This window comes from Monopterus albus, unplaced genomic scaffold (assembly GCF_001952655.1).
Source record: "Monopterus albus unplaced genomic scaffold, M_albus_1.0 scaffold1.1, whole genome shotgun sequence".
NCBI lineage: Eukaryota > Metazoa > Chordata > Actinopteri > Synbranchiformes > Synbranchidae > Monopterus > Monopterus albus.
This window is the reverse complement of record NW_018127881.1, coordinates 1,199,801-1,221,972: the sequence shown is the minus strand read 5'-3', so window position 1 is coordinate 1,221,972 and position 22,172 is coordinate 1,199,801. Positions and strand designations below refer to the sequence as shown.

The window sequence follows — 22,172 nt, the reverse complement described above, 5'->3', positions numbered from 1 at the left end:
ATCTGTCCTGTCATATGTAGTGGCTCCATCTCTTGCCCATCACTGGGGAGGCAACAGGCTTAATGAATGAACAGTGAGCCTTTTTTATCTATAAAGTCCACTGCAGTTAAAGAGCCAAATAAGATTCTTTTTATAATTACACGTGTCTTGCAGGTGCGCATAAACCTCCTGTGGCTCACAGAAACCTCAGCAGCTTCAGTGTGCTTGTGAGAGCAGATGGTACCTGTGTCCTATCTGATTTTGGATGCTCCACCATCCTGCATTCCTGTTCAGGAAGCCACACTACAATCATGGAGGTGAGATGCAGGTGGACTCACAACCTCACAACTTACTAATATGAATTCACAGCACAGTGAAATTATGAGAACTATCACCTCATCAAAGAAATTCTGTAAAAAGTGACTTGTGCAGGATGGTTGCAGTTGTGGCTATTAAATTTTCCTGTTCTCTGAGAATGAATTACAACATGTTGAAGTTCACATTTCTGTCCATTTTCAGGATCCTTCTCAGATGGGCATGCTGCAGTACATGTCCCCTGAGATCCTGGAAGGCTCTGTAAACCTAAAGAACAGCTTCTGTTTCATGCAGGGGGACATCTATTCTTTGGCATTGTTGCTGTGGGAGATCTGGATGCACTGCTCTGATTTATGTGAGGGTAAACTTTCTTAAACTTTCTTAATCTAGATAGATAGATAGGACCATCATTCACATCAATCATTCAGAATTCCCTTCCAGGGTGATATGAGTAATCGCTGTGTACTGTTTTGACATACTTTGTCTGTGATGTAAAACTGTAGAAATTCACTGTCTCCATCTGTAGGTGGTGTTGTTCCTCAGCACCTTTTGCCCTATGAATATGAGCTGGGAGCCAACGTAACACTAGAGAGCCTCATCCAGTTTGTCTTTCACATGGAAATGAGACCTTCCTTGCCAGTACACTGGAAGCTGCTGCCACAGGTATTCTTATACTAGTGCTTCTTACACGGAAACATGGTTTTCATGCTGACTGTAGCAATAGTTAGTTGGGTTTGTGAATGTACTGACTTAAAGTTCAAATTTACAGGGATCTGAACTGCAGGAGCTCCTGGAAGATTGTTGGGACTGTGACCCAGAAGCCCGGCTGACTGCTCAATGTGTTGTAGACAGATTAGCCTCTCTTTGCTCACTATTCCCATGACGTTTTCACCCAGGTTGAATTACTGTAGTCTACATATCAAGCATTTGCACAGTTTTCTTTGTGTGCTTTTCATGTTTAACTGTGTAGCTATGCCCTTTGATTTAAACAGGTTTCCATTAATATCTGTCTATTCAAAATTGTTTTAATAAACTGTAATCCATGTTTATTATAGAAAAATTAAAAACCATGTATATAATGTCATAATAGAAATGATTTTTTTTTAAAACAAAACAAAAAAACAAGAGGATTGTTGGTTTGTATTATTTGCTTAATTTTATAGAACTGATGATTATGGTTTTGTATTTAAATAATAATTTTAAAAAATACTTGCAAGTACTAGATACACTTAATTTAACAGGATTTTTTTCCGCATCAGACATTTTGACTTACTAACCCTACTGTTAATGATGGCTATGTCACATTTAACTACATACTCTAGTAAGCCGAGTCAATAAGCTGGCAAAAGCAGGTGTAAATAAGTAAATTAATCAATAACACAATAACAAAATAAGTTCAGTCAGCCACTGACTTCCAATATTTAGGTCTCTTTGTGGCCTTACGATTCTGTTGGAGAATCTTAAATTGAGTCAAAACCAGAAAGTTCCTCTTGCAGGTGTTGACTCAGAATCAGGTCCATCCCTACTTTCTTCAATAGGGGGGGTCACCATAAAGTCCACAACAAACATCCTGCTGGAGTGGGCAAAAAGATGAAGGAGCGTAAGGAGCACCATTATTGGCAAGATTATGGGTATGAATGTGGGCACCATCATGGGCATCACCATCATCATCATGAGGTGAGACCAGGTTTAAAGGTGCATTAACTAAGGTTTCACACAATGTTTGATAATTCAAGTAAAAACGGGACTGGACATGGTCCCTCTCTTACAGCGCTTCTGTTATTGTCTCAGATTCTCTGCCCTGTTTTTTCAAGAATTGGTTTATACAGTAGCCCCCGCCTGCCACTTGGCAAAGGTTAGAAGAAGAGTTTTTCAGAACTGGAGTAGTCATTTCAGACAGCTAGTGTTGCAAAATTTATCGCTAGATTTAGCGACTTTTGCGACCATTTTAGTGATTTTTTAAAAATTTCTTTAAAAAAAAAGATCATTGACAATGGTTGGGAGGAAATAAATTCCATTATTACTATCTTTTACTACAGAAACTTGAGCTTGTCACCTAAAACTTGCGTACCATTAAGTCACCCCCTGGCGGCCTAAAAGTTTCATGTTCACATTGTCTGCTTCGATGTTGTCCTTGTTTTTATGTTCTTTATTTTATGTTATAGTCCTCTTGTTTCCGATCTATTTGCTTATGTAAAACTACTGTCATATGCCTCAATAAAGTATTGGAAAAAAACTAAAACTAAAAAAAAAAAAAAAAAAAAAAAAAAAAAAAAAAAAAAAAAAAAAAAAAAAAAAAAAAAAAAAAAAAAAAAAAAAAAAAAAAAAAAAAACCTAAAACTTGCGCAACGTGCGTAGCCTTTAACAATGGGCGTGACGTCCTACTGCTTTTTTACTACTTCCGTGTAGCTCAATGCGGAAGACAAACAGACGGAGCTCGGTTCATACGGTAAGGATAACAAATCTAAAGCTTGACAAACAGCTGTTACAAGTGGCGTGTGTGGAACTAAACTACCTGAAACCACAACAGTTTGATGAGGTTTACCCTTTTTTTGTAATTAATGTCACGTCAAATTAATAGAGTCATATGGAAAAAGTGCCTCGAAATTGCCTAGCGTTAGGTGGTTGTTTAGGGAAATAAAACACTAGTTAGACGTTATACTTTATCGTTGTAGCCTAACGTTATAATAGCCATGGCCTAAAGTTATATAAGTGAAAAAACAGCAAGACTACGATAGAAATGTAAAGACTATTAAAATTTTTAACTTGAGTAATACCAGCAAAATAGTCCTTGACAGTAGCCTACTGTTATATGAGGCTATTGAATTACTATGATCCAGCTTTTTAATATTGCAGTGGATGGGGAAGAAGCTAAGATGATTTGAATTTTCTGCAGTTATATCCTTAATAAAGATTGCTTTTTGCATGTTATGTCATTTTACTTAAGCAAATATTCATTGCATTTACTTTCTCATTGTTTCCCCAGGCTTCCTCCTGAAATATTTCACTTGTCAGCTCACAAAAAAAAAAAAAAACCATGTGGCCAAATCAAGGTGAGATATCATACATAATCAGCACATAATCAAAATAATGTATGACTTGTTTTATGATACATGTGTTCTGAAGAACGTGTGTATTTGTATCAGGTCCTTCAAACCCCATCTACCCTCCTGCCTACAGTCCAGCTGCGCCTCCTGGCTACAGTCCAGCTGTACCTCCCCCAGGGGTCTTCCCTCAACCTTCAAATCCAGTATGCCCACCTGGCCCCTGCCCACCTGGCCCCTACCCAGCTGGTATGAACCCAGCCATGGTACCAAATGCACCACCAGGGGCAATGCCTTACGGAGCTCCAGGGCCTTATTCTTATCCTGTGGCTCCAGGAGTCCCTCCTGCAGGTGTTCATCCATGCCAATACCCACACTCTCCAAAAGGGGGTCACCATAAAGGCCACCATAAAGATCATCATCATGGAGCGATGGGTGGAGCAGTAGCTGGAGGATTGGCAGGAATGGGAATGGGCTTGACTGGACACAAAGCCGACAAAAAGATGAAGAAGAAGATGAAGAAAGCACATAAGGAGCACAAGCATGGGCACCACAAACATGGCAAGGTAAGACTGAGTTTAAAGGTACACCATGTAAGATTAGTTAAAATGGCCCTGCCTGCAGGAGCATTATTAATGTTGAAACAAGATAAGAGGATAGCACTTTACTGGGCAAGCATGATTAGACACACAAGGAATCTGACTCTGGTACAGAGGCTCAAATTGTGCTTTGTAAGCACAACAAATACAACAATTAAATAAAACCTAGAGTAATCATAGGAAAAATGTGTAATCAATAGGAGAAGGAATGTGAGAAATATCCGGATAAATAGAAAAATAGGAGAGAGAGACACGATCTATTGATATTAGGCAGAAAAGCTTCCATATTCAGAAGTTCAGGAGTTGAACAGAGACGTCCCCTGAATTAGTCATTGATGTAGAGGTAGAAGAGCAGGGGGAAGAGCACACATCCCGGTGGGGTGCCTGTCCTGATTGGGTGCTGGATGTAGTTTTCCTCAGCCTCACCTGCAACTTTAGGAAGGGTTTGTTTTCCAGCCCAGGAAAAAAGATTTTATTGAGAATAATACAGAAAAAGCAACAAGCTGAGAAGAAAATATACAGATTAAAACTTCTTAACCCTCATCTCTTTCAGATTTTCTGAGAAGATTGTAGGCAAGATGAAACTGAAAATCCATGATCCATTGCAGTCTATAGCAACAGATTTGTAGTCACTAGCCAGATAATTCTTCATTCCACTTTGACTCCTATGACCTTCTCAATAATGGAATGTTATTCCCAGCATTTCACCTAGTCTGACATTTCTTCTAAATTTTGCATTTCTAAAATGAAATCCTCTTTTTTAGGAATGACCAGCAGCAGCAGCAGCAGTGACTAAGACTGAGCCCAGCCAGTACAAGATAAGACTATAACAGAAAACACTGCTTTGCAAAAGTGCAACCTAATTATTAACCATAAGCACACAATGTCATCCTTACGCAGTATACTTAATATGCACTGTTTATAACACTAAAAATAAGAACACAGGCTGTTAGTGTCACCACAGCATTAATGATTATTGGTATTCCCCCAAGTGAATGTAAATTTGGTTTCATTTATTCCAGTTTGTGGTGTTTATAATCTTCTATAACTGAGGTTTCTGTACAACAGCAATATGTGTATATACTAGTGTGTATGTGTGTGTGAACATTTCAGAAGACATTTCTGAGCTAATCTAACAGAAAAGCTGACATTTTTATTTTAATAAAAGGAAATGTGTAAAAACATTCTTTTTCTAGCTAGATTAAACTTGATGTGGTGGTATTACAAATTCTGTCTTTACTTATGCATACTGATCTTTTTTCTAATTAATGTTATTCTGCATTGCTTTACATCTGCACTAATTGTAATTATATATTAAGGGCTGACAGTTTGTCCTGATCAATAAATAGATGTCGATGCAAAGTCTGTGATATCTCTAAGATGGCATTTAACTTGTTGTGAATTAAATTGCAATACACTTTATGTCCACTAGTGCTATAATAAGTGTATTATTTAAGTTTGTAAACATGAACATATTAGAATCGGTACCAAAACATATTCCCATTTGGCGATTATGGTTAAAAATGGATAAAACATGTGGGTAAAAATTTGCAGGGCTTATTGTTGTGACATTTTAAACCACTGCGTACAATATTTATATAGTGCAGCGCAATAACTAGTTTTTTATGACCTCCTTCCATTTAACCTGCCATATTATAGCATAATGCTCCACAAATGTGCTACATGTATCCTTTTAGGGGCGTAATTCTGGGACGTCTTCGGGTCAAATCCAGCATAGCGGTTTGGGTTGGGTGAAAGGGGAAAGTTCAGAGGTTATAATTTTGTTGTCTTTGTGTAAAGGAGTGGAGCTCGATCTCACATCACTCTTCCCTCTTCCCCGAGTCCTTTATAAACTCTCCCCCGGGTTTCTACCCTCCCGAACCTCTCCCCTTCTACCCTTACAACCCCAACCCTCCCCCCGATCACTTATCAGCGCACGAGTCAGGTGAGTTTTATTTTGATTTGGTGGTTTTATATGTGTTGTTATGGTCAGACGTAGGGGAAAGAAATCGCGCCCAGTAGCTAGCTGCTGCTTGTCCAGCGTGCTAACAGGCCGCATGATGATGAGTACGCAGTCTCCCTACATAATGATTTGGTTAGCTTAGAATAGCGACGTGGAAGTTTGATAATGTCGTCTTAAATCCTATTCTCTTCTATGTAGCGCACACATTTAATCAGCAGACGGCTAATTATCATGACATTAAGGATGGCGATATCTGTTCAGCTATTCATAACGTTCAAAAATAAAGCTAACTAGCTAGCTTTGCTAAATAGTGCACGCATGCTCCATTCATTTTCCCAGCACAGCGATCGACTAAAATGCTAAATGGCTAACAGACTTCCAACAAGCGTTAGCATTAGTAGTTAAACGGACTTACTTTAAGTTAAACACTACAAGTGAAGCAGTAACTTAATATTTGCCTTTCATGCCGAGCATACTCTTATGTGTATTACTAAAAATATGTCTAACTGTGGTAATGAGGGCTTTATTATCCGCACATTTGTTGACAAACTTGTTCCCCACCTAATGAAGGCATCGTTAGCACGCAGACCATATGTTTTACAGCTAGCATTGAGACGGATTCAGCGCTAATTCACTTGTCTGGAGTAATATAACTTGGGTTGAGGTATTTAGATGTTTGAAAATAAATGTATCTAACTACCAGCATGTAGCTGGCACAGGGAAAGTGGACCCATCGCTATAAGCATTAGTTTTTATAAGCCTTAACGTTAGCAGAGTCCATGACACACATTAAGTATTTATTTTAATAGGTTAATGCTTATTTACGAAGGTGAAATTTGTGTTGTTACCCAGCCTTGCACATTTAACCAAAAAGTGTGACCTGGTCTGCAGTGGTTGAATTGAATGTTTTGGTTTGTCACAAGTGTTAATTACACAACTTTAACTAGAATCCAGGGACTTTCAAATAATTTATCTGAGGATATTTAAATCTGTCGCTAAAAAGTAATGTTGTATTTGTCTTCTTAACTGTGAAACCCCAAAAAGATATAGAATATATTAGCCAATGCCAGGATGTCAATGCAATGAAGAACTTAACACGAGAACATATGTTGCTAAAACTTTATGCTACAGAGAGAGACCTTCAGTGTTAACCACACGGTTTATCATATGTAAATCACTAACAGATGAGGTTCATAGATGAAATAGACGCATGCCATATCTTACTTTTATTACCCCCTTGTATTTTTGTTGTTGTTTTTTTTTTCTTTACTCAGTTCCATTTCAGTCTTGTCATCCATGGCATATAATTTCTTATCTGCTATATTTCTGTATGTTCCTTTAGATTCATCTCAGTGACCAAAGAACCCAGTTCTGTACGGACGGTTAGATCGCATTGCAGTTATGGACTCCGGTGTGATTGAAGGAGGGCTCAATGTCACCCTCACCATTAGGCTGCTCATGCATGGGAAGGTGAGGTCACCCATCAGCTGCTTGAGTCTGCACTTTAACAGTGTCATTTTATATTTATGTATATGAAGTTCCTCTGGGACCTCAGAGGGTGGGACTTTGATGTGATGCATAAGGGTAATGATTCAGTGATCTCAAAGAAAAGTGGAATGGTGTTTTGGCATTTTACTCTGCTGGTGTGCCCACTTAAGAGACAATGTTATCCTCTTGTCTAAATGTGTTATCTCAAGTTGGACTCCTTGTGCTATAATATTAATGTGTTTTTCTTTACTGGGAGCAGAGTTATACTTGTCAAGGTCTGGCATGTCTTGGGGAAAGAAGTGCCTGCTTCATAATTGGACTACTATCAATTTATACTGTCATCACATCAAAATGTGATGCATCCAAATAATGGTCCTCCAAAGGTTCTGCTAGCCTATAGCAATTGTTAAACAGGCTCCCTTACTGGCAGGGCATTAGTGGCCTACAGATACTGTCTGCTTGACTGGCAGAGAACTGGGAAAGTCATGATGAATCAGACCCATGGCTTTGGTTAGTACCAGATCAGTGATTAGCATCCTTAATTATTACAATGGATTATATCCAATGACTATAAAAACTAAGAAATTTATGACAGAGGGGCACAGGATGATTGCTCTGCCTTATGAATCTTTCTCTCTACTCTAGGAAGTTGGAAGCATTATTGGAAAGGTAAGAAGCTTTTTGATATGATTGAAACTTTGTCATTATGTGAAGATTTGGCCATTTTAAGTGACAGTGAATTTGTGGTTCTCTAATAGAAAGGTGAATCTGTGAAGAAGATGAGAGAAGAGGTGAGACCTTTTATATCTATTTCTTTACTTTAGTCTTTGTGCAGTACAATGGGCTGTAGCAGTAAGTTACTGTTGGAAGATTTGCATAATTTGTCTTTACTATCAGACGGCTTCCAAATTTCTTCTTTCAGTTCCTTGCTTTTCCTTTTGCTTGTAGAGTGGGGCTCGCATCAACATCTCTGAGGGCAATTGTCCTGAGAGGATCATTACTTTGGCAGGTCCAACCACCGCCATCTTTAAAGCATTCTCCATGATCATTGAAAAGCTGGAAGAGGTAGGTCACAGTTTACACTGACTAATAGATTCCTAGGTCAGCAGCAGCCAGCCTGAACACCAAGTGGATGAATCTCTATTCCTCATATTTTTGCCAGGACATAAGCAGCTCCATGACAAACAGCACAGCTACCAGCAAGCCCCCAGTGACTCTACGCATTGTGGTGCCTGCCAGCCAGTGTGGCTCCCTCATTGGCAAAGGTGGCTGCAAGATCAAGGAAATTCGAGAGGTATACATGTAATACAAAACCGTGTGCACTCCACCTTTATATCTGTGGTATTTAGTACATCAAACACTCAGAAGGTCTTGTATTCTTATAGACTTTTTTTTCTGTGTTTGTGTGCTTCAGTCAACTGGTGCTCAGGTACAAGTGGCAGGTGACATGCTCCCCAACTCCACAGAGCGTGCCATCACCATCGCTGGCACTCCCCAGTCGATAATTGAGTGTGTGAAGCAGATCTGTGTGGTTATGCTTGAGGTAAGCGGACACATACAAGCAATAAAGTAAATGAAGTGGCAGCTGTTGACCTGTAAATTAATGATGTGAAATACTGTGATCTCTTGACTTGTGGCTGCTGTGTGTTGAGTTTGGTTGAGTTTGGACCAGGGGTGTCTTAAGCTGATTGACAGAAGTGGGGCTGATGCTTTGGGTAGTTTTAACCATGGCTATAATTTCCTAAAGCAAAACTTGTTAGCTTTGCCTGTTTTTGACCCAGTATGTTAGGCTAGGTTTTTAACAAGTGTACTGTATAATGACACATGCTTTTTCTTCTCTACAGTCTCCGCCTAAGGGGGTCACTATCCCCTACCGGCCCAAGCCTTCAGGATCCCCCGTCATCTTTGCAGGTGGACAGGTACATAGGATGCATCACTGTGTTTGTGCAGCAGTGTCATTTGGGTTTTTGTGAGAATTCTTAATGTATGATGCAAAACTCAGAATATACTTCAAGTATGATAAACATCTGAAAAGACATTCAGTTTTGATATTTGCATTTGAATGGGCAAGACCATAATAATCATTTAAAGCAGGAGCTTTTGAAGGTATTTAGGTTCAGATAACAGTTTTAAGAAGAGCTGCTTGTGCCAGCTGAGAATGGTATGAGCAGCTTGGTCAGATGATCACAAAACAATTTCTCCACAGTTAGTTTGTATAATTCACTAAAGTTGGTTTAATTTTTCTGAGCATTAGGTTTCAGAAGTGAGGTTCTCTCTTTCCTACTGTTGGTCTGAAATTGCTTCCTGGTGCTTTTTGCCCTAGCAACACAAGGGCTTATATCTTACTAAACACCTTTGTTCCTTGAAAACAAAAACATCTCTTCTTCCGATTTTCCTTAATTCTTCTTATTTCTCTAAAGATTTCTCTTTTTCCAGAAATGTGGAGACTTTGGACATGTGTGTTGATGCTCCTAAAAGCTTTTTGATGTGTTGGAGTTTTGGAGAGAGACTTGTATATGAGAAGGATGTAGCCAGAGAAGTATGGTGGCAGGCAACATCCGATGTGAGGCCTATGAAAGCTTTGTTTTCATTTGTTGCAGGCATATGCTGTACAAGGACAGCACGCGATTCCGCAGCCTGATGTAAGTGCAGTAGACATTTTTAATGACCCGCTCCCACCCGTAATTACAACTGTCCTCTTCCAAAATGTGCAGCCATCCACCCGCACCTTTTTTTTTTAACAGCTATAACTGTAGCCGAACCTGCCCTGTAATTTAATTTTATTTTGCCTCCCTTCGACCTGCTATTATCAGATTTTGTAACCATTTAGAGAGCAGCGTTGTTAGTACTTAATGTTTGTGTAGTTCCTCAGTTGACTGGGAGTCAGTTGTTAACTAAACTGACATTTGTTGTTTGTTTGTGTCCAGATTCTCCACTGTTCATGAATAATAATAATCTGCTCCTGCTGCTCACTCTTTCTGTTCTCCCTTTTACATATTCTATTCATTAGTCTGTCTCAGATAAACATGTCCATTTTCATCCTCTTTTTATTAACCGTTCATTATGACTTTGTGCCCTACTTACTTGTCTCTTGACTCTTGACTTGCGTTGATCTTTCTTTTTCTTTTCATGAGCTTTAGATGTACCTTCAGGAACATTGGATGCAATAGACTGAATATGATGAGAGAGAGCAAAGAAGCATTAGTCAGATATAATGTAGTAGCATTTTTATATAATTTAGAAATGTTTTTAAAGCAGTGTGATTGATTAGTCTGTCACTGCTTACAGCAGTTTTTTTTAATTGAAACTAAAATCTGCTTTTTAAAGTAGCAGAAACCTCATCAGATCCTCCCTTCCTGCTATATTGGTGATAACTAGTAAAGTGTCAGTTTATGTTTGGGTTGTGTATTGGTGTTTAGGGAATCCCCTGCATATTGAGGGCTCCCTCTCTTGTGTATTGTGACTTTTCCCTGATCGTGAACACGGGGAGAAAGCATTGCCAAGAGATGCAGCCTGCATTTTTGTGGAATACCTATGGGTTTTCTACATAGAGAGGTCATAACACACTGACTGCCAGAGACCATTGGTCCATGAAGAGCTTTGTGAAAGGATAAGAGATCTACCTACACACCACAGTACTGAGTGATTTGTATAAAATCTTTTGTTCTGTTGCAGTTTGTTTAGTAGCTGTCTGTACTGACTGTGATTTTTTTTTTTTTGTTTTGTTCTGTTTTTCCCCTCTTCCTGTATTTCCCCCACTTCTCTCCCTGCCTCCTCCTCTCACTCTCACAGTCTTCCTCTGCTGCTATCTCCCCACAGCTTACCAAGCTTCACCAGCTGGCTATGCAGCAGAGCCCCTTCCCCATCGCGCCAAGCAACCAGGGATTTACTGGTATGCAGCAGGATACGACCCCATGCTGCCTGTGAATGCAACCCCAAATCTGGAGCTTCAAACGTTTTCACTTATTTAGGCTTATTAGCCTTAAAAAACCCTAAATTGGTTAATAGCAACATTTGATGTTCTATAATATACATATAGCTTGATTTGACTGTTTCAACACATTGTATTGGTTATTTTACCTTTATTTCCTTGTTCATTTATTTTCAGGGATAGATGCTTCTGCTCAAACCAGCTCCCATGAGATGACTATTCCAAATGATGTAAGTTTGTCAAGAAGTAAATTGTTGCCACTGTCAAAGTAAGGGAATGCTTTCTGGTCATTCAACTAAACCAATTTGAGCCCAGTGTTGACCATCTCTGTCAGAATATTGCAGTTTGATTAAAAACCAAAAAAGTACAAAAAAAAAGTTGTATGGTATAAAATTCTTTATTCAGGCCTTTTAATTTAAAGTTACTATCAGAGGTCAGTGGTGATTATGTTATTTATGGTCTAGTAAGCTTAACTTTTCTCCTTTTCCACTGTAGCTTATTGGGTGCATTATTGGCCGCCAGGGAGCCAAGATCAATGAGATCAGACAAATGTCAGGCGCCCAGATCAAGATTGCGAATCCAGTGGATGGATCGACTGATCGTCAGGTCACCATCACAGGCTCACCTGCCAGTATCAGTCTGGCGGAGTACCTCATCAACGCCAGGTGAGATAACCAATTGTAGACTGTGTTGGCTCCTGACAGGTGATTCTTTCAGTCAGAGCACTGCATTACACATTACATTTAGTTAGTGATTTTAAGTCAGATTTGGCTGGATCAGTGCTGTTCTGATTAAATTGTTGACTACAGATGTGAAAGAAAAAAGTTATTGGCATAACTAGTGTTTTACTTTCATTATTTTCTAAATTTGGTCCTCTCCCAGGCTGTTGTGCTGGGCTCTCATATTTCAGTCCTTCTAATGTTTAATGATACAGTAATAAAAGAATGCCTAATGTCATATGCAAATGCATAATTGGCCTTCATGAATATGTGTGCAATGCATCAAATGTTGTAGTTTGGGTATTGTACAATATTTAAGAACTGTTTATTCCCCATTTTCTACTGTAGCTATACATGTATTTTTATAATAATTGTTTATCTTTGATTTTTTTGACATTTAAGTAAGGCATTCATTTTTAATGAAGTTTGTTGTCCTGTGTTTTGGTCACATCCCTGAGTGATTCCCCCACACCCCACCACTCCTCCTACCCCTAACTTTCCCCCACTCATTGCTCACCACCAGCCTGCCCTGTGACCCATCCCGACTGTGTTGTCCCTCTCTCCTTGTCTCTCTTTCTACAGTGTAGAGTCCTCTAAACCTCCCTCCTCCTCCTCCTCCTTGAACCCTGAACAGACCAGCCTGTGCCCTCCCTCCACCTCTACTACTACTACTACTACTACTACTACTACCACTACCACCACCACCTCCTCTGCTGCTACTTCCTCCTTCTCTTTTTCCTCCTCCTCTACCTCCTGTGTGGTGCCCCCCTCAGCCTCCATTCCTCTGTCCTTGTTGGCTTCAGGGCCGCCTCCTCCCTCCTCTTCCTCCTCCTCTTCCTCCTCCACTGATTCCCTGCTCCACAGCTCTCCCGCCTGTGTGTCAAGTCTCCTCAGTCTCAAGCCCCTCCCTCTCCTGGCCCTCCATGTTGTCAGCGGGGCCAGTAACCCCACACACCCAATCCCCACTGAGCCCAAAATCGCCCCAGAGCTGGGCTCCAAGTCAAAAAGGCGAAGGCTCTCCCCTTACTAATGAAAGAAACACAAGTCATCTACTACTAAAGTACTGACAATGCTCTTTGTTGTCTGTACCTGCACTTGCTTTTGTATCTGGCTGTGCCATGCCATGCTTACTACAGAAAACACACAAATGTTACATGGCCAGACACATGGTCGCTGCCATATTTATAAACTAGATATCTGTAGCTTGATTTGGCCTGTCTCCTAAAGAAATTACATGTTGAGTGCATTATATTTTTAAATGACTTTAAACTTGGCATGGACAGTGAATTATGTCACTGATATACTGAAGCATTTCTCTTTGTGTAAGCTCTGCTCAGGTAGCGGCTCTCTTTAAGATGTCACCTTGTATTTATGGAAATAGATTTTCTTGTAGTGAGTTTTAAGTGACTGTTGTTAGTTGTCATGTTGGAGATTATATGTATCACATTTTTTGTGTTTATGTAAGGAACAGTTTCAATTCTAAGTAAATCTGCCCTCAGGTATCAAAGGCACCAAATTATCATCTTAGATGTTGTTGATACGAACAGAAATATACAGCCAGTTTAGCTTCAGCTAATTCTTCATGGAGTTAAATAAGATCAATACCACTGTCATATCTATACAGTAAATTTGTAGCTTGAGCTTGCAGCTGGTTACTTTATATTGGCCTCAACACCGAATGGAGGAGGGGGGTGATTATGTGCCAGGCTGTTTCTTGGTGTGGCCATTTTCCTGTAAAAGCACAAGTGTGGTTTTTACACTTTGGTTTCTCTACAGAAGAAATAAAGAAGACTGTGGGCACATTCCAAGTCTCTTTTAAGCACTGTCGTTTCCCTCACTCGCATTTTTTCCCCTCCCATGTAAGACGCAAGGAAAATGTAAGATGCAGGAACTGACATGAGACGTGCTTTCCTCGAGCCTTCAGGTGAAGCGTCCAATCACAGACTGAGTTCCAACAAAGGGACGTGGCAATCCGCAACAGACTTCCGCAAAGGATACACTTGTGTATCCTCGGTTATAGCTCCTCCAGGCAGCCTCCTCACTCCTCAGAGCATAAATAAAGTTCTTTCATCACGGTGGACCGGAACAAACTCCAGGTTGAGTGAGGATCGAGGAACGAAAAAAATAAGGCAATTGAGATACACCTTTGAAATACCCTATGTGCTCGGTTGACCAAGGAACAATCTTATAAGAGACATGAACTGTACCCAGTGTTTTAATTCTTGAGCATTAGAGATGCTGGTAGGTAGATCTAGTTGTGACTGGCTGTAGCTGGCTGTGGCTGGCTTTACATTTTAGTGTACAGGCATGAGAGTGGTGTTGAACTTATCTAACGTTTGGCAAGAAAGCATAAAAGTGCATAGCAGCTCTGTTACTATAACATTAAGTATCTGACAGACAAGCCGACAAACGGGACCTCTAAAGACCTTTTTCTGTGTCAGAGCATACATTTCTCATTAAATAAATCCAGATGGACTTCTTATAGAGTTTTATTATAATAATGTAATGTACAGTAAATGAGGTTGACATTTAATCTTGTCTGTCTGATTGCATGCCTTATTCTCTCTCCCTCCCTGGTCTCCGGGTGTCTCCCTGTCTGTTTCTCCAGGCTTTCTTCTGAGGCCACAGGACTGGCAGCCAACTGATAAGACACTGCAACTGCACTAAATCTCACTTTTATATCATCGGCTACCATAAAGCAGTCAATGCAACTGTCCGACCTAAGGGTTTATATATTACACCACCACCTCCTCATTTGAAATAATGTCAACTGCCACTGATTTGATCGCCTGAGCTCATTATTTATTTTCTTTGTTTTGGTTTTAGTCAGAATAAGCAAAGAATGAGGATTTTAATTCCCCCTTTTGGGTCAAGTTTAAAGTTTTAATGATTTGTTATCTGACTTTATTTTCTATCCCTCTCTTCTCTTTTCTTTCTTTGCCATCACAGAGTTGTAGAGTTGGAAAACTCTGAATAGATAGGTTTAGTTCTGTACAGTCATTTTTTTTTTCTTTGAAAAATGAAAATTATCAAAATAAGAATAGTGTCTGTTTTATTCTGTTTATATACACCTTCTTTTTCCTCACCGAGTCTGTCCAGTTCACGTCTGTACTCACTTGCTTTATATATTCAGCATTCTCCCTGTTTGTCACCTTTTCAAATGAAGTGCTTGTAATATGAATTACTCGTGTCACTGAGGAGAACACGTAGCTAAGGTCACATCACTAACTATATTTGGTAATGACAAATGTTCTAACACTCAGTTGAATTTATCCAGATAATTTAAAATGTGTATTATTACACATGTCATTTTTTTCTCTTCCCCCTTTAACATGCCATTCCTGTTTGTTTTTGGGGGGTTTTTTTTCTCCCCACCCCCCCTTCTCCTGGTCCTGAGGTCATATGTTGATGTTTTGCTGGGATGGGAGGTTTTGGGGATTTGGGTTTGGCTCAAGGGATCAGATGCAGAGGGCTCTCCTCCCTTTTTTTGTAAAGACTGATATATAGTAAAAAATAAAAAAAAAGATGAAATATTTGTTTTAAAAGGAGGAAATATTTTTTTTAACTACCAAATGGGGATTAACTCCTGGACACTGACAGATCTGTCTATTAAATGTGATGAGGCTAAGAATTGAAATCATTGAAACTCTGGAACTAGGTTGTGAGTTAGCACTAGTTTCTTGCTATTTTCTTTGCTCAAGTCAATTTATTTTATTTTTTATTTGCAGGAAAGAAAACAAAAAAACTTTTGTGCACGTTTTTGAGACTGTAGACTTGGGTGCCACAACCTTGTTTAAAAAATACAGAAATAAAGACGTGAAATGCTCAAACCACAAATTGTCTTGAGAATTTCTGTCACTGTTCACAGTATATCGAACACAAATTGAAATTTTCCAGGTTTGCTTTTATTTTAGAAGGTTCCTTAAATATATTTATTGCACAGTTAAGAATAATGCTGTATAAAAAGCAAACATTTGAGTTCATACCGGGTTGTTTCAGTCACCGGTACCGCCACCATTGTGACACTAGAGGGCAGTAGTTATGTTTTGGCAACATTGTATATGCAGGAGGATCTTTAGTTTTAAAACATGCCTTAGAAATTTTAACTTTAAATTGCCATTGGATTAAAAAAAGCTGCCATTTTTAGCTTATTGATTGAGATCTGATCAGTTAATGGAACGGGATGTAATGTGTTCTTGTGTAGTCAGATTGAACCATTTCCACCTTACTGTAGTATGTCAAGGGACACAAGTACATCAAAACTATAGTTTTATGTATTATACTGTTAATTATGAAGGAGCCTTTACATGGCCAAAATTGCAACTGGCAAGGACAATGTCAGAGGGATCTTTTTCTAACCCGTTAAAGTAGACTGTGGGCTTGTAAAGATTCACCATCCAACCTGCTATTTTGGAGGTAGCCAGCAACAAAGTGGACAAATCATGACTACAATCAAGAGCTTGTTTTCATAAAGTGATCTCTATGCTAGCATACTGAAAACATAGTGTGGCTACTTGTCTTTCAAATTGAACTCAAAGCAGAAAACCAGGAATGTAATCATATTTTTCAGTTGTGAGAACTTTGTGTCCCTGTCATCCATCTGCCTTCAGTCATTAAACTTGAATTTCTAAATATATGTCTGCCAAAAATTTACATTCCTTTTTCTTGTCGCATTTGTCCTTCATGGATGGGTCTAAGTTACACAGCGTGACAGTTATTAACTCACAAATACCCATTAGGCTAGTCATAGTTTTTAACAGGCATACTTTTCTGGTGCTATATATACCCCCTGATGCTCAGAATAGGATTTTCAAATTGGTATTGCAATTTAATACAGTAAACACTGCAATGCTAATAAAAAAAAAAAAAGCACACCTACCCTGATAAAAGCCAGATATGCTTCCTGACAGGACATACCATACCAGAGCAGACATATTGCTTTTTCCTTGTTCACATGTTGTTGTTCTGTGTGTTTTGATGCTCAAACATGAACAGCAGCTACAGTACATTCTACTACCAATTCAAATAGAGCAATGCCACCTAATTAGAAACATCAGCACCTTTAAATTATACAATCACATTTTAAAAATTTGTTCATTTTACATCACATATTTACATTCATATTAAAACACAAAAGTAGAAAATGTCAACATATAACCCATGCTGCAAATATAAAAAAATGTAAACACAAATGAAAAATGTAAACTTTGTTTTTTAAAAAAATATCAGTGAATTCACTGTAAATCAACTATAAATTATTCAGTGCATAACGTCTTGAGAGGATATGACACAATGATCAAGAGGACATTGGGATATTTCATAAATTAAGTGCAAGATGCAACATCAGTGGCCGAAACATTCAAACATAACAGAAGCCCTGATCGGATTTCATAATCATATTCTCATATGACACAACTTGAAATAATATGACACATTTTTGTGACAGAGGTAAGATTAAAAATGTCATGAAGGATGACACGGGACATGAAAAGATGGCTGTGTAGATGGCCTCTTGACTGAAGCCTCTGTTGCTGAGGCGCCATACAATTGCTTTGGATGGAACATAAAAGGCAGCTTGACTCTGTGCCCCAAATCACTTTCATTGATTGATTTATTTATCTCAAAACGAACGATTTTTCTGTTTTTCCAGGGTATCAGTTCTTTGAGTGCACTCACCATTTTCCAAGGATTTGATTTGTATTCCTGCTTGTGATGAAAGAGACAGACCTTCACTTCTTGCCACTCTACAATGTCCCTGATCATGACTCAGTGTTTCCTATGTTCTGTAGTTCTCAGAGTGGGTTGAGGTGTCAAGCTATCACCAGTTGGTTGGAGGTTGGTTGGGCTCTGCACTGCCTGAATGGTCCAGCTCTGCACTGTCACAGTCCGAGTCATCATACTGACCCTGGTTTGGAGCAAAAGCATGAATTATTTGAGTTACAACAACATGAAGTAGTGTTTTCTTACCATTCTGTAGTATCTGTCGACTGATCAGTTTCCTAAATCTGCATGTCACTATACCATACTGTATATCTGACTACCATTTTGTCTCTTTCTGTTCAGCCACTCTTTTTTTGCCTACCTCATAATTATGGTCATTTGAAGTAAGCTGGGTTTTGACTTGTCGTAGAATAGCCTCCTTCTCAGACAATCCGTCGGAGCCCATCTGGGTTGGGTCAGATGGGTCAGCGGGAATCTCTGATCCCTGAGACAGCAGGTCGTCACTCTTGTCGTCTAGACGCTCATCAGTGTTGGTGCTGACCACGTCTGGTGTGCCACTGTGGGAGTGGTCAGTCGTATTTCCCTCCTCGCCATCTGAGACCGACAAGTTCTCTGAGCTAAAGGTGGACAGCGACTGACATTTGGCCATGCTCACAGGACGCCTGAGAGGCAACACAATAGGAGAGAGACAATACACTGATAAAGATTTTGTAAGTGCTTCTCAGTAAAGACACAAACTCAACATGATGCAGTTATTCAAGTTAATCATGTTAAGTGAAGCCACGCTGGGAATTTATAAAGGTCTAATTTCTCTTACCCTTACAAGCACAACAAACTAACAGGGGAGTTAGTGTGATGTCTGAGAGGAAGTCTAATCAGGCTAAATATATTAAAATACCTGTGCGACTGGGTGGGAGCTTGGAATGTGATGAACATTTTGCACAGATACACAGATTTAAATGTAACTACTGTAGGTTGGTCTTACTTACTTACTGTGTATCTTATGTTTAACAACTCTTACCTTCTTCTTGGCAACTCCACTTCACTGTCCACTTCTCCTTCTTCTTCCTCTGATGACAATCCACGTCTCTGTGAAGAATATTTAAGTATGAAACATCAATGTTTACCTGTTTACCTGCCCACCATCCTGCCAACACTCCTGAGCCATCATCTACCCTTGATGACACTCTGGAAACATACCACTGTTAGAAAACCAAGCCAGTAGAGGTTTTGAGATCTCCCACCTTGAGGTTCACTGAAATAACTGTAAACACCTGTGTGAGTGGATCATGAGCACAGAGGCTTAGGTAAATATGAGTGTACAAGTATGGTTATTGAAGTTGAGTCAACACTGTTGAAAGGAGGGAACTTATTGTCTCTGATCTGCAGAGTAAAGTCACCATCTCTTTTATTAACACATCTCTTTGAAATACTGATCTGAACACTGCATGTTGCTTAACTGACAGCAAATGAAATATAAAAGGGTTTGATTTCTCCAGAGCATCTTAGTGCTAATTAATATTTGCTTCCTTTCAAGGCAGAAGTCAAAATAATTTTATGAAACTGGGCCACAGTCAGTAGACGTAATTTGTCATTGCTGTCGAAGTCTCACCTGACTCCGTGTGACTGCTGCCCGATATAGCAGTGCTGCAGGTGTGAGGCGTTGACTTCTGGGTGAGCGCGTGATCACTGTCCCATCCTCCTTCTCCTCGCCTTCCTGGGGGACATGGGGGCTCCCGAGCACAGACGCCCTGCCTGAAGCTGCCCTTCTGCCACATGGCGAGTCAGGGCTACTGGAGAACGGAATAGAAGCTGCATCTTCGCTAGGCGTGTCACTGCGTGGAGGTGTTTCTACCAGGTCATCTGTCCCTATACCCACATTTGGCCCCTCAGTCCTTCTGCTCTCCCCCAGACCGGCTGAGGCACTCTGACTGCCCGCTCTGTCCAGCCCTGGCCTCACCTGCCCCTTTCTCCGGCCTTCAGCTTCCAGGGTGGTTGAAATGAGATCAGGGCTAGAGGAGGACATCTTCTTGAGCAGCAGGTCATGCTGCAAGCCTCTGAGGGCTGCACTTGGATCTAGATGGTGCTTACTGCTGGGAACAGAGGATGTGGCATTGACCATGGCTAAAGATGAAGACAGGGTAGCTTTTAGCTGAGCCAAGTCCCCACTGCTGCCTTTTCCAGCCTTTCTGTAGCGGGGTTTTCCCCGGCGTGAGCGGCCAGGGGAGGTAGAGCCTTTGTTGGGGATTGTGACCTGGGTCATGGATGAGTCCAGTTTGGGGAGGATGATCTCTGACTTTAGTAAGTCTGGTCTGTAATGGACAGAGACAGAATTAACTTAAAAAACAAATTGGAAGATTAAATTCTTCAACAATTTTTTTTCTTCTATATCAGTTAACATAGCTTTGGGGTGGACGTAATATTCATGTGCAGCGTCTTCAAACCATCCATATGTAAATGCTACAGATATGAAAGACACCATTCCTGTCTCACCTCTTGCTGTGTGAGGGTAGTTTCTGAGGTACGTTGCGTTTCTTCATGAGTTTCTCCATGGAGTTGTAGGAGGCTGACTGCCTGGGACTGTGGTGCTTGAAGCAGCCTGGGTACTTCTTGTCCAGTGACTGCTCCCTCCTGATGTTTCAACACAAGCCAATATTTGTTTAATGAATTTCAAAGGATAGGCACGAGAGAGCACTTTGTTACATGCAATGACCTTGTTTGACTGGATATAATGGCCATTTGTTTCACATTATGGATGAACCTTCCATTTCGCTATCATTACAAATACACTGTTCAACCAACCAGCTGTTAGTGCACTGGATTTGATTTATTAAACCCATTTTTTTCTTTATGTTACTGGTGTAATGTTACAATTCTGTAGAAAGTAGGACTTTAATACAATATACAACCCCTATGTCTGTTGTTTCTAACCATGAGCGGATTTGTCTGTTACTTAGAACAGAATGTAAATACAACTCATTGTCTGTGTTTTCATACTTGAGCAGTTCTTTCTCTTTGATCTCCAGCTGCAGCATGATGGCACTGAGCTCCATGTAGAGATTGTTGGCTCTCTCTAGTTTCCTCTCATAGTGCTCCCGGATGTCCAGTGCATGTCTGAGTGGAGGGTAAATGTTGAGAGGAACATAAATACACAGACGCTACCGTACCCGTAACCACTCTTCCACTACCAAATTCTCAACACTTAGCTTCTCCTCCTATGATCATTCTCATTTTGTGTCCTCATTGCATTTGCTCGGCTAACCTGAGTTCTTCTCTGCGTCGTTTGATCAGCTCCTCATCCAGCCTATGAAGACACGTGCCCTCAGACTTGATCTTCTCAAAGTGGTGCCTCACCTCGTCTCTCCACTCCGCCTGGTGGGACACACAAAACATCCATCAGAGCAGGTATTAATGTGACTTACAATAACTAAACATTTTACCATTTTACAGTTAAAAATAAAAACATCTCTACACTTATCCTTATGTCTGTGGTTGAGACATATTCCATATACTACTGCCAACACTACTGCTTCTATTCCCAATATGATTCCCACTATTAATATTACTACTACTACCACTGTGATTAACTGCGTCCTATATACATCAGTACAACAACTCAAAATAGCCATAACTGCCTGTAAAAACAGCACAATAAACAGTGTGAATCACCAATCAGGAGTCTACACATGACAGAAATGTACAACAAGATCATTTGTAGCTGACATCAGAATGTATAACAATTTGTAAGCACTTATTTTTAAGTTATATTTTATTACATTTGTTCACTTGGAAAATTCTGCCATTCCTGTGTTTTCCATTGCACTAATAAAGTATGACTCAACTTCATTTGAGTAATGATATTAACAGCAAACCATATGAATAATGAGATTTAATTTCACTGCATCTTGATCTAGTAGAAAGCTCTTAATTTGCAGAGTCTAAGCTTCATGTGTATTATTGAAATGAAACCCATTAAGCTGTCAGATGATAATCAATGCACAGAGAGCAAAACTGAACATGAACTGACATGACATGAACACACAAGAAAATGCCCACGCTGCATTTTCTTGTACTCAGTGGAGCATGGCAGCTGTTATCTGATACCTGTCATATCAGAGGACAAAGGAAGTCATATATAAGTGTGTGCACACGCATGTATGTGTGTGTACTTCATGTGCTTGTGTATTTTTGTCTGTGCGAGTTATGCTCTTCTTATTAAGCTAATGGACTCTGTGTGCACTCTTCTATGTCTCCAGTCCCCTCTTTCTCTCTCTCTCTCCCTCTCTTTGCTCCCTGCCATTAAAGCAATCAATACACTCCAGCAGCAAATACTTCTTTCTAACGTCACAAGAAAAATCCATTATGGGGCAAAGAGGAGAGAAACGGAGGCTACAGACGGGGGAAGGGGTGGGG

The 22,172-nt window shown here is 39.9% G+C and overlaps 4 protein-coding genes across 11 annotated transcripts in view; 3 read left to right on the top strand and 1 right to left on the bottom strand.

Moving 5' to 3' along the window:
• LOC109953038 (anti-Muellerian hormone type-2 receptor) overlaps positions 1-1,360 on the top strand; it is a 7,186-nt gene extending 5,826 nt beyond the window's left edge. The window contains exons 9-12 of one of the 2 annotated variants that reach the window (XM_020589353.1): positions 154-296; positions 499-655; positions 821-957; positions 1,064-1,360. In XM_020589353.1, the coding sequence (XP_020445009.1) occupies positions 154-296; positions 499-655; positions 821-957; positions 1,064-1,177 (551 nt within the window). In that variant the 3' untranslated portion in view covers positions 1,178-1,360. The remainder of the gene's footprint in view (positions 1-153; positions 297-498; positions 656-820; positions 958-1,063) is intronic. The other variant, XM_020588751.1, reaches the window with a different exon arrangement.
• A 1,946-nt stretch (positions 1,361-3,306) lies between these two features.
• Positions 3,307-7,256, top strand: prr13 (proline rich 13). Its single transcript, XM_020609824.1, has 4 exons — positions 3,307-3,347; positions 3,441-3,904; positions 5,738-5,882; positions 7,243-7,256. The coding sequence occupies exons 1-4, from the start codon at positions 3,332-3,334 to the stop codon at positions 7,254-7,256; spliced, it is 639 nt and encodes a 212-aa protein (XP_020465480.1). The 5' UTR covers positions 3,307-3,331.
• LOC109955708 (poly(rC)-binding protein 2) lies at positions 5,563-15,863 on the top strand. 7 transcript variants are annotated; one of them, XM_020592317.1, is made up of 13 exons: positions 5,563-5,882; positions 7,243-7,370; positions 8,034-8,057; positions 8,147-8,179; positions 8,337-8,453; positions 8,551-8,682; positions 8,803-8,931; positions 9,233-9,307; positions 9,989-10,030; positions 11,208-11,280; positions 11,497-11,549; positions 11,815-11,984; positions 12,621-14,589. In XM_020592317.1, the coding sequence occupies exons 2-13, from the start codon at positions 7,302-7,304 to the stop codon at positions 13,066-13,068; spliced, it is 1,365 nt and encodes a 454-aa protein (XP_020447973.1). In that variant the 5' UTR covers positions 5,563-5,882; positions 7,243-7,301; the 3' UTR covers positions 13,069-14,589. The 7 variants fall into 7 exon arrangements, with proteins under 7 accessions (XP_020447973.1, XP_020447810.1, XP_020448140.1 ...); XM_020592154.1 differs by having other exon boundaries at positions 11,181-11,280; XM_020592575.1 differs by lacking the exon at positions 12,621-14,589 and adding an exon at positions 14,647-15,863 and having other exon boundaries at positions 5,582-5,882; positions 11,181-11,280.
• Positions 15,864-17,824: 1,961 nt separating this feature from the next.
• Positions 17,825-22,172, bottom strand: part of LOC109955638 (mitogen-activated protein kinase kinase kinase 12) — a 16,006-nt gene continuing 11,658 nt past the window's right edge. Inside the window, exons 8-14 of the mRNA XM_020592044.1 lie at positions 21,022-21,131; positions 20,757-20,873; positions 20,253-20,390; positions 19,372-20,071; positions 18,781-18,848; positions 18,121-18,421; positions 17,825-17,943 (exon numbers count right to left, since the gene is read on the bottom strand). Coding sequence (XP_020447700.1) covers positions 17,857-17,943; positions 18,121-18,421; positions 18,781-18,848; positions 19,372-20,071; positions 20,253-20,390; positions 20,757-20,873; positions 21,022-21,131 — 1,521 coding nt within the window. The 3' untranslated portion in view covers positions 17,825-17,856. The remainder of the gene's footprint in view (positions 17,944-18,120; positions 18,422-18,780; positions 18,849-19,371; positions 20,072-20,252; positions 20,391-20,756; positions 20,874-21,021; positions 21,132-22,172) is intronic.